At 32.6% G+C, this 11,061-nt stretch overlaps 1 protein-coding gene across 2 annotated transcripts; it reads left to right on the top strand.

The window, feature by feature from the left end:
• The first annotated feature begins 333 nt into the window (after nucleotides 1-333).
• Nucleotides 334-10,909, top strand: LOC117108059 (GDP-fucose protein O-fucosyltransferase 2-like). Of its 2 annotated transcripts, none has more exons than XM_033249914.1 (8): nucleotides 334-505; nucleotides 1,373-1,623; nucleotides 2,492-2,747; nucleotides 4,017-4,083; nucleotides 5,567-5,692; nucleotides 6,402-6,582; nucleotides 7,025-7,151; nucleotides 8,263-10,909. In XM_033249914.1, exons 1-8 carry the CDS (start codon nucleotides 339-341, stop codon nucleotides 8,420-8,422), a joined length of 1,335 nt encoding a protein of 444 aa, XP_033105805.1. In that variant the 5' UTR covers nucleotides 334-338; the 3' UTR covers nucleotides 8,423-10,909. The 2 variants fall into 2 exon arrangements, with proteins under 2 accessions (XP_033105805.1, XP_033105806.1); XM_033249915.1 differs by lacking the exon at nucleotides 4,017-4,083 and adding an exon at nucleotides 4,514-4,580.
• Nucleotides 10,910-11,061: the final 152 nt, after the last annotated feature.

Consider the following 11,061-nt stretch of genomic DNA (forward strand, 5'->3'; position numbering starts at 1 on the left):
CCATTTGGTTTGGTTATTATAAGATTTAATAACCTACTCGTGCTTGTTATATGTCGGCTTTTAGTAACAATAACATCCAATAATTATATTTTAATTTCAACAAAATCGATGAGAAATATTAATATTAATTACAAGGTGTGGCAAACAGTGCAGGATATATTGGCAATGGAAAGGATTATTTAATTTATAATTTAATTAGTAAAGAATATTCAAATATTATTAAAAAAAATCATGTTTTGGTATAAAATAGTTTGAACAAAGTTTCAGGTACTGTTTGATTGAACATTGTGATTGGCTATTAGTTTGAAATAGCTATGCGCATGCTCAAATAAAACAAGATGGCTGCGTACACACGTATACAAAAGTGGCTGAAGTCTGCATTAATTTTTACCGTTTTTGTAAACATATATTGGTGTTATGGACACGAAATTGTATTAGACGATGACATATTTAAAGCCAGTCCATCAAAGAATGTTGTAAATGTGGGAATCGCAAAGCCTCGAAGGTATGTTGACGTGTCATTATGCCAGGCTTATGTTACGCCCCAGCTCAGGGGATGAACGGTCGGCTCCATCCGGCGTTCAACGGCTAGAGGCTTAGACCTACCCACCTATCGTTTGGCTAGCTAGACGTAGATGCCTAACATGTTTATTCAGGTGGTGCCCGGTATGGTACTACCAGATTAGGACATATTATTCAATCAGGTTTAATATTTTGTTTAATTTATTGCATCCTAAATATAGGCCTATATTAATATTTTGTCGGGGGTGATAATAGATAGGCATAGGCTTGGCCTAGGTTAGGCCCCTAGGGATGAGCCTACATAGTTTGAAAAACATTCTACAAAAGTTATGTTGTTTAAAGTGTGCTTGGTGGTTAAGATGCTTGCCATCTAATCCAAGGCCATATTGTAATATAGGCCTACTGCATTATTTTTAAATGCTGTTGAAATAAATGAGTGGCAAAAAAAATCTTTTTTTATTCCCACATCAATATTTCCCAAATTTTTGACATGGACAGGAGTGATAATCTAACAATTATTTCTATGTGTCCTGGGGTCAAAACCTAATTTTCTGCATTTTCTGAGCGGAAATCAGCCCTTATTTTCCGAAATGTGCGGACAGATTTCTAGGCGAAATTTTTACGTGAAGGATATATTCCCTGTGCAGGCCTTACTTTACAGTCTGGACCCAAGGGCCAGGATTGCCACCTATGATGACAGTGATTAATTTTGCTATTAAAAGTCTTTGGGCCATGTTACTAAATAATGAAAAAAAAAAGTGAAAGGTTAGTACTTTGTGAACATATTTATTTTCCATAAGCACACAGTAAAAGGAAATGTGGCTTTTTTTTTTTTTTTTTTTTTTTGCAGATTTTTACTTTATGATGTCAATCCTGGTGAAGGATTTAATTTAAGGAGAGATGTGTACATGCGAATGTCCAATCTTGTCAAGAAGCTACGTGAAAAACAAGAATGGATTTTGGTATTGCCACCGTGGGGTAGAATCTACCATTGGAAATCCCCAAACCTAGACCAGTATCGACTACCATGGTCCCTCTTCTTTAATATTGAAAGTTTAAATCAACATGTTCCTGTTATTGAATTCACAGATTACCTCAAAGGTTGGTGTTTCATCTACCGTATTCATCCGAATAAATGCCCTTGGGCGTTTATTATTGTGAAGTTTTTTTGATGAAGGCTTTTTTTTTTTTTTTTTAAATTAGATACATATACTCAACTAAACACAACTTAATTTCACTGTAAATATGGAACTGCAACACTTAATTTCCATCAAAATGTGTTATTGCGTGATTATAAAGACTTATTGATCCCAACTGGGTTAGGGCGATTATTCAAGGAAGGACTTTTTTTCCAAATGATGTTCTGTAGGGGGCGTTTATTTGAAGGGAATTTATTCAAATAAATACTGTAATTTAAAGTGCATTTGTCACACAAATTTATAATTTTACCTCACATTGGAATAAGTTTATATTGAAGGCGATGTTTTAGTTTGTGATGCACCTGTGAACAATATAAAATTAATTGGAACAGAGACATTAATGTTTAATATATTTATTGTATTTTATTAGTACTGTATTACTATATATGTGTGGTAATATTTACATTGTTTATTGGAAAAATCATCTGGGACCAATAAATAATAATAAAGTAGTATTGATAAATGATAATTTATGATATTCAATGTTGATTTTAGTTGACATCAACAGTACACTTAAGAATGCTGTTTAATTACCAGTGAAAAAATGTAAGAAAAATTGTCTTGATGTTTTTTGGATTTATCAAAAACTTTGATTACAAAATTATTTATTGTTTGAATAATATATATTAGAATAATATACTTTTTATGTAACAGTGCAATTTGTGTACAGTTTGCATGTTTTGGATAGGCTACATTTTGGATAGGGTAGGAGAATTCTTTTCATTTCAGTTGATTTTGACTGGAAGTGGTATGTTTTGTTGCCTCCATAGAGATTGGAAAACCTGAGATAGAAGAAGTATATACTCTACAACGCTATGCGGAAGGATGGACGAATGGAAAGTTCGAAGAAAAGTATGATGAACGGGAGTGCATAGACCGCCCAGCTTACAATGCCAAAGAAGGGGGAAGGTTTAAGGGATGGTTTTGGGGTTACGACGATGTGTACGCATTGAATTTCAAGTGCCTGTCTGTGCAAGGCTTTGCCAGCATTTTAGCCCCCATGCTGTGGGAGAGCACAACTGCAAGGTATGTCGCATACTTTAACCTCTTGAAGTGCTGTATACTTTAAGTAGAGTTAAGGTGAGATACAAGTAGAGTAATAACATAAACAATTAATAAACTGACATTGAATAGAAATGGTACCTTGTAATGATGTGGGTTACGTGTGCCTTATGCTAGTTTTTGTTAACTTTGTATTCATCTCAGAATCACAAGACTCTCCACAATCAATTATTGATCTCTCTGGAAATAAGTCCCTAAAAAGGGACTTACTGTAGAGGGTTTATCCAAATATTTCTTCTTTTTTCGATGAGTTTTCGTATGTCGACGAGCTTTTTTCTGTTTCATATAATTATGTTTGTATGTACACTTCAAGAGATATTGAATAAATTAAATCAAAATCACAATCAAATCAAACTCTACATTACAGCATCTGCAAGCATTATTGACAAATGTTATTTAATATTTTGTTGAATAATAATTTTATTTTATATTTATTTGCTGTTTGTATTTAGGATTTAAAAAATATATATATACGTTTATATGTATAAAATTATTACTAGAAATGTAATTAAAATCTGTTAGTTTACAGCATATATGATACTTTACAATATAGTTATAATAGTCGCCATTATATTTAGCATTACCATTACCATTGTATTCTGATGTGCTTTTATAATTGTTTACCCATATGTGACAAGGAAAAAAAATCTCAAGGCATTGTTATGACAATAAAGATTATCTGAATCTGAATTATACATTTCATTAATTTACATATTTGGTGGTGAACTGTATGTAAATTATTATCCAGAGAAATTAATTAAACTAAATATATAAATCATTATAAATATTAAGTAAGTCATCATCAGTTTCATGTGTAAAAGCAGCCTCGTAAAAATCAATTAGTTTTATTAATATTTATTGATGAATATTTTTCTTTTACATTAATTTCATTTCTTATAATACACTTTTTCCATCCACATCATGATGCTTGTTCTTGTAGATAATCAACCGTACACCACTTAACAAGGGCAGATAAGACTAGATCTAAAATGATGCAATTTTAGTAATATTTCACCAAATCTTCAAGATATTTCATAATAATATTAAAGATATCACTGTCTCTTTAGTATTATTTTATCATTTTATAAAATTCTTTAGTAATCTGACCCATCTCATGGTAGTACCATCCATAATTATATAATCTTGTGGCTTATTTTCATATTAGTTATCTGCCTAGCAAAAGTGTGATATTCATTCTAGACTAGTTGTAATTTTGTGATTCTTCGTTACCAGATCAGTATTTATAACCAGAGCAGAAACACTTCTGCATGACCGATTTGGGGGCAAGAACTATTGGCTAGTAAGTTGGCCTATTGACCTGGTATTTGTAAACAATGTCAATGTTCAAATTCTGATTTTAAAGCGTTCTGCACATGCTCACTCACAATTTCATTTTCTTTTCTTTTCACCCTCTTTATCACTGGCTAAAATTCTTAAAAATCTTAGTTCTAGATCTTTGTTCTGCACAGTTGTGGTAAAAAATATTGCAATTTTTCGCAGAAACATTTCTGATACGTTAATATTTATTTTGCACTTACATAGTGTTGGCTTTGGTTGTGGATTCTCAATTTGGTGGTGGCGTAATCTTTGCCTTCTAATGACAAATAATCTGTCTGCAATTGTAATAAGCACGTTTCAAATCTGACCTAAAATACCCACCAACTTGAACAATGACATTCTTTGCAAGGTATTGTTGACTACTAACCTTTAACCTTTACCATCGGACCTAGGTCAGTGTTTCTTGACCGAGCCGAAGAGATACTCCATGACAATTACGGAGGAACTGAGTTTTGGGAAGTGAGTACAGTAATAAGAACTGTCAGTGACATTTTGTGATTGATTTGACTTCAGTTGAATGCTTCTTAATGTTTGTATTTGCAACATTCCCTGAATCTTGAAATGGATACTGATTAGGGTGGAGGAGGGGACTAGCCAGGGTAGGAAGCTCAGAGATTGGGGAAAATTTCCTGAGCTGTTGATGTTGGATACCATGGGTGAGAAAAGTGTCCCAACGCAGCCTCTGTTTTTAGCATAATAAAATTACTTAACAGTAATATCTGGAATAAAGACCAAACCTTGCTTATGTTGTGTCTACAAAGGGTGCTATAAATTATAATTTAGATTGAAGGAGGGACCCTGTGTCTTTTCTTTGATTTAGTTTTATATTTAAATGCTCTCTCATTTAGTCCTGGTCATTTCATTTAATATAGTGTTGTCATTATCTTTCATTTGCCATTTCATCTCTCTGTCCTTAATTTTTCTGATGTTTAAAACGTTAAATTTTTGACATATTTGTTACTCTCTTTTAATGAGGAAATTTAAGTTTTCTCTGAATGTGTAAAAATACAAGCTATTTTATGTTGAAAAGAAAGCTAACATTAGTTTTTGTGTGTTGAGGTGGGGTGTGATTTACAGCTTAGTTATTAGCATTTGCTTATAAGTAGATGTTGGCTTCTTTTAATGTTAGTAGACAACTGATGTTGAGTATTATTGGGGATGGGTGTATTGCACTGGTCAGCATATATGGTATGTGTGCTTATGAGTGGATGTTATAAATAGTAGATATGAGAACATTAGGTATACAGTAGTTCACATTATATTTATATGCACTTGCTTATCTATATATTAGTTTTGAGATTTTTTTTAATGGGAATGGGAGGATGTACCTTAGTCAGAATGATATGTGTTTAGTTTATGTTAGTCTTGATATCATTGTGAGTTTACTATAGTGAAAATTTATAGAATGTATGAAACATTTGTTTTCTTTAAATTCTGTACAATAGGCCAGAAGAAGTATGCGGTTTGCACAGCACTTGATTGACATAGGTAATGATTTCAGGAAGAAGCATTTGAAATCAACTGATGAAAAAGATAAAACAGTTATGAAAGAAAACTGGCAAGACCAAAAGGTATGAGAAGCTCTATTGTTCCTATAGAACTATACTATCTTTGGTACATGACATGGTACAAACAGAAAGCAAGCATCACATCTAGAAGGCTTTTTGCTTTTGATCTGATGGTCATCAGTTTGAATCCTAGGTTTATTATATTACCTGTTCTTTGGCAAGGCTACATGTGTATACTCACCCAGGGATAAATACAGTAGGTTCCTGGTTGGTCTAATGTGGAAGATATTGGTCTCTGTCAAGTTAATAAAATGCATTTCAGTAACCAAGTCTTCAAATATCCGTAGTAAGTACAAAATTTCCGTAGCACCTAATAAGTTGTCTTGAGTGCAAAATATGGGTTAAATTTTAGGTACACGATAATAACAGCTGTAGAATTTCAAATAAACGGGACAGCATAAAGATTTACAGGCACTTTTTTTTATTAGTTTTCACAATGATTAGTAGTACTTGAGAAGTCTGGACTATGTACACTCTCTTGCAGTAGAAGTTCTTGCAGTAGAAAATGCTGTTATCTAGATAAAATATCACTATACTTAATATGAACTGATTATTGTTTTTGTTATTGTCATTGCCATTATCATTGTCATTAACATTGTTATTGTCATTTTCATTTTATTTTAATTGTTACTGTTATTAAATGAGAGCTTTTCAATCACATACATAAAATTATGATTTATAATTTTGCTCTCTCTTTTTTTTTTTTTTTTAGCCAGAAAAAGGGACAGCTAAAGGCGGGCCGTACTTGGCTGTACATCTACGTAGACAGGACTTTGCTCGCAACAAACGTAAGGAGGCACCGTCAATAGAAAATGCTGCTCAGCAAATCAATAAAATTATGAAAGATAGGAAATTAAAAACAGTATTTTTAGCAACTGATGCTCACAAATCAGGTAATCTTGTATATTTGTATTTAAAAGTCTTATAATCAGGCAGTTTCATGGGAGGTGGGGTGAGAGGTGTGGGGATGAGCATGTTTTGCCATCACTTTTTTGAATTTCAATACATATCAATGCCATGTACTGAAATAGGAAAAAAATAAAATACAAATTACAAAATATTTCAATAAGGCCTCCAGCTCCTTTGTTGTGCCACTGCTGCTAGTTTTCCTGATAACTTAGTGCCCCCGAGTAGTACGGTTGGGGCCCCACTATCTGCAGCATTTATGGCGGAGGTTTGAATTTCGCTCCTCAGTGAGTCAATGGTGCTTACCAACAACAACAAAAATGTCTTGTGTAGTGTTTGAGAGTGGTGCTTCATTTATGGTATGGTAATTGAATAACATTAACATAGAATGGTCACTATTATTATTTCTATAACTGTGTTTTCTTATAGAAATTGATGACCTGAAGAATCAAGTTGAAGGTAAAGTTGTCCAATTCAAGCCATCAAAAACTATTCACCACCAGTATAAAGATGGAGGGGTGGCCATTATTGACCAGTGGATAGCAGCCCATGCTAGGTAGGAATACAACCTAAATATTTTTTTCTTCTATCCATCTATCCATCCATTTAAAATTCCTTCTTATTAAACTGTAATTCATTCATCTGTATGTACATTTATCTATTCCATCATTGGTTGGTTGGTGGTCGGCCCATCGCTCTTGTGGTCCATCCACCTCTGTTCAATCATTGATTTGTAGATGCATCCAAATATTTTATAGTGACAGGCCCAGAGTTCCAAGTTTTTTATAAAAATATACTAGGCCTATATTCCAAATATAAATGTAGCCCTACACTATGCTCAGATGTTTCCAAATACTGGATCATCTTGTGTCCATCTATTCAACAGCAGTCCATCCATTTAAAACCTCATTCCATCCATTCATTCATCCTTATATTTTAGGATAATTGGTTTATCTATAGAACTCTTAAATCCATTTATTTCCTCATTCATCCATTTTAATTTGTTGTTATTATGTCAAATTATTTCTACAAAATATTCACTAAAAATAATTTCTTTGAAAATTCTATTTTTGAATATAAAAGTTTTTATGAAAATATATCAATTTTTTCCACCATCCATTTACGATGTCATTCATTTACAATTGTGGTGCTACAAATGGAGCATGGTTCCCCATGTTTATTCACTATGATAGATTTTGTAACTGTGACTCTAGTCCTTGTGAAGCATCATCTGCTTCTTGTGATTCCCCTTCCTCCCCAGGGGCCGATCGAGATAACAATAACATAAGGGGTCTGGGGACATGCCCCGCGAAAATTCTGTGTTCTAGATGCCCAAAAATAACCCCCAATGCCTTTTGGGCGATAATTATTTTCTTTTTCTTTCTTTTTTTTTTTTTGACTTTCCAAAAGGTGGGGCCGGGGCCGTTTCCCCCCCCCTTCTAAATCCGCCCCTGCTCCCTTCCCAGCATATTAAAAACCTGTTTCTGCTTTTTACTACTGTAAACACGTTATATCGTCATTGCGGACTTATAAATCCGCATACGCCTTAAAACTAAAAGAAAATGCATACATTTAGAGTCCGCACTGAGCCCAAAAAATCCGCAATGAAAATATAACGTGTTTGTATATGTTAATCCATTAATTCTTGTTGATCCTTTTCATTGTAGATACTTCATTGGAACGTGTGTGTCCACTTTTTCATTTCGTATTCAAGATGAGAGGCAAATACTGGGGTTCGATCCAAATACAACTTACAACTGTTTCTGCGGTGACAAAGATTTAGATCCAAAATGCGAGCAGCCAACTAAATGGGACATAATGTACTGAAGGCAGGAAATCAAAGGGTCTCTTTAACAATATGTTATGCTGGTACACGCTTTGTGCTTTTGTATGTTCCAATGGGTACTGATTCATACTGGTGCTTCACATTTGGATCAAGTTGTCATTTGCATCAATAATTGGACATACTGTAGTGCTATTTTCACACAGATGCAATGGAGAAAAGGATGTTTGAATATTGATAGTGTTTGTACAATCTCAGAGCATCAAAAGCGGAAATTGACCATATATTGTACCTAATTATGCAGTTCTTGTCATTAAGGAATGAATGAATAAATGGAGGGATTGATGAATGATTAAATGAAAATGAATTGATGAATGAATGAATGAACAAGCGAACAAATGAAAATTACTTAATTCAGTGTGATTATTACTAATAGTAATAATAGAAAGAAAAATATATAATGATGCTATCGGAATTTTACTTTAATGTCACGTACAGGATGGGTGCTGAATAATAAAATCCATCTGGTATACTTTTATGAACTCTTCCAATGTATCAAATTTTTTTTTTTGGTAATCATATTGATATGATTGATAGAATTTATGATAAAAATGTCTTGGATTATCTTGCTTATCCTAATTTGTAGTAAAAATAGTGTTTACTTAATAAATTAACATTTATTTTTTATATATATTTATGAAATTGAAATTTGTGAACTTCATCCTCCAATACCCCTCGAATTCTGGGACCCTTCTAATTAAAGACTACTTTTCTAGAGTACCAAGTACAAACTTAAATCTTTCAACACAAAGCTAACCCTGTAATTGGAGACCAAACCCTAAAGATACCCCAAAGTTTTAAGTCCCAAATGCATTCTCAAAATGAAGGGCAAATTGTAGTACTTCTTGTAACAGTGTGTTTCATATCTGTATTGTTTTCAAATTGCTGGATGCCTGCAACGGACTGGCTCAATCTCTTACATGCTATGGTTGCATAGCTCGTAAATTCTTAATATACTTTACCAGATTAAATAAGTTTTCCTGAAGCAATAAATAGTACCTTGCCAAGAAGTAACATGAACATTTTCCTATAACAAAGTATATTGATCAACAAAACAATATTATTTAAATATATTTATCTTTTATAGCACAAGTCAATGGTGTACTTTTATGAAGCAATTTTTTGCCTTTTTTAATTTAAACACCAGTATAATTTTACACTAAATAGACAATAATTTTTGCATGAATTTTAGTAGAAAGCATAGTGTTGTCTATTGTAATTATATATTTAGATAGTAATTTTGTGAAGTAGTCTACCTAATATATTTATATTTTTAAAATTGAGTTTATGTATAATGTAACTTTTCACTAAATAATTATACATAGTCAAGCTTATCAGAGTTAATTCTGAGGTTTGTGCAATGTAGACAATGAAATTTGTCATTTTTGTTTTTACTATTTTTGGTTTGGGTTTTGTAGTAAAAGAATGAAAAAATTTTGAATTTCCCAACGATTGAGTGATACGATTGCGGACTTGACCGATTCAGTCACTACCTGACTTCTTTAAAATTAGAATTGTCAGACAAAAAGAGATTTATATTACAAAAAATACATATTAGAAATCTGATATATTTGTTGTTGCTTTTGAAAAGCAATTTTTCCCACCAGGTTAAAGTAATATAATGTTATGATTACCATTAACTGGTGTCTCAAACTAATGTACAATTCATGTATTAAGTTTTATTTTGTATACATTGATCCATCATATACTGGCGATGGGAATCTCTGTTGGCCTCCAGTTGGTGGACCAAAATAATAATTCCAACTTCTATTACTTTCTAAAACAGTATAAAATAGTCCAGGTTGTGTGTATGCCAATTCCTCATCAGAAATTGTCAGTCCCCTGTTGGACATGTTTGTCCCTTTGGATATTTATCTGATTAGAATGTGGTTATAATTACATGGCACTGTGAATATGGTATTGAAATGACAGCAATAATAGATTTGTATTTGTATGTCTGATATTTAAACTGCCAAGCTATGATATAAATTAGTACAAAATTGTGTTATTTGTACAATATTTGAATTCCAAAAAAAGAGATAGCTTGTTTTATAAGACACAAATTTGAGCCCCTTCTTTGAAATTTTATTTTATTCTTCCATGATGCTGTCAATTGCCAATTTTAATGGAGACAATTAATAGGTTGCACTGTAAAATATACTTCCATTTATTCTACACATGACTGTAAGTTTGAAACAGGAATTTCAATATATAAAGTGAAATCCAAAGATTTATAGTTAACGATTCACTGTTTGAACAACTGTTATTGTCTATGCAGGTAACTTGTTACATTACACATTATATATTTAATTCAATATTTGAGTCAACAAAAATGCAGTTTAGTGTTGTACATTATCTGTTTTATATTAAAATTCTGTGCTGATGATGCAAGAATGTGTAAAAATATTTATCTTATACATACTTTATTTTATTTAAATAGTGTGGAAATAAAACAATTGAGCATGATTGAATGTGTTGTTGTTTCTGTTGAGATTGGTGTCTTGCAGTTAGGTGAAGGAGTGGAGATGCTCACGTTAAGCCGGGTACTCATTACGCGCAACGACGAATGCACGCAACGGCGTGAAACCAATCGATCGCTTCTTTAATGAGGATACGTTCAGAC

The sequence above is a fragment of the Anneissia japonica genome, unplaced genomic scaffold, assembly GCF_011630105.1.
Source record: "Anneissia japonica isolate Jap-2015-1 unplaced genomic scaffold, ASM1163010v1 scaffold287960_len3192837_cov198, whole genome shotgun sequence".
Lineage (NCBI taxonomy): Eukaryota > Metazoa > Echinodermata > Crinoidea > Comatulida > Comatulidae > Anneissia > Anneissia japonica.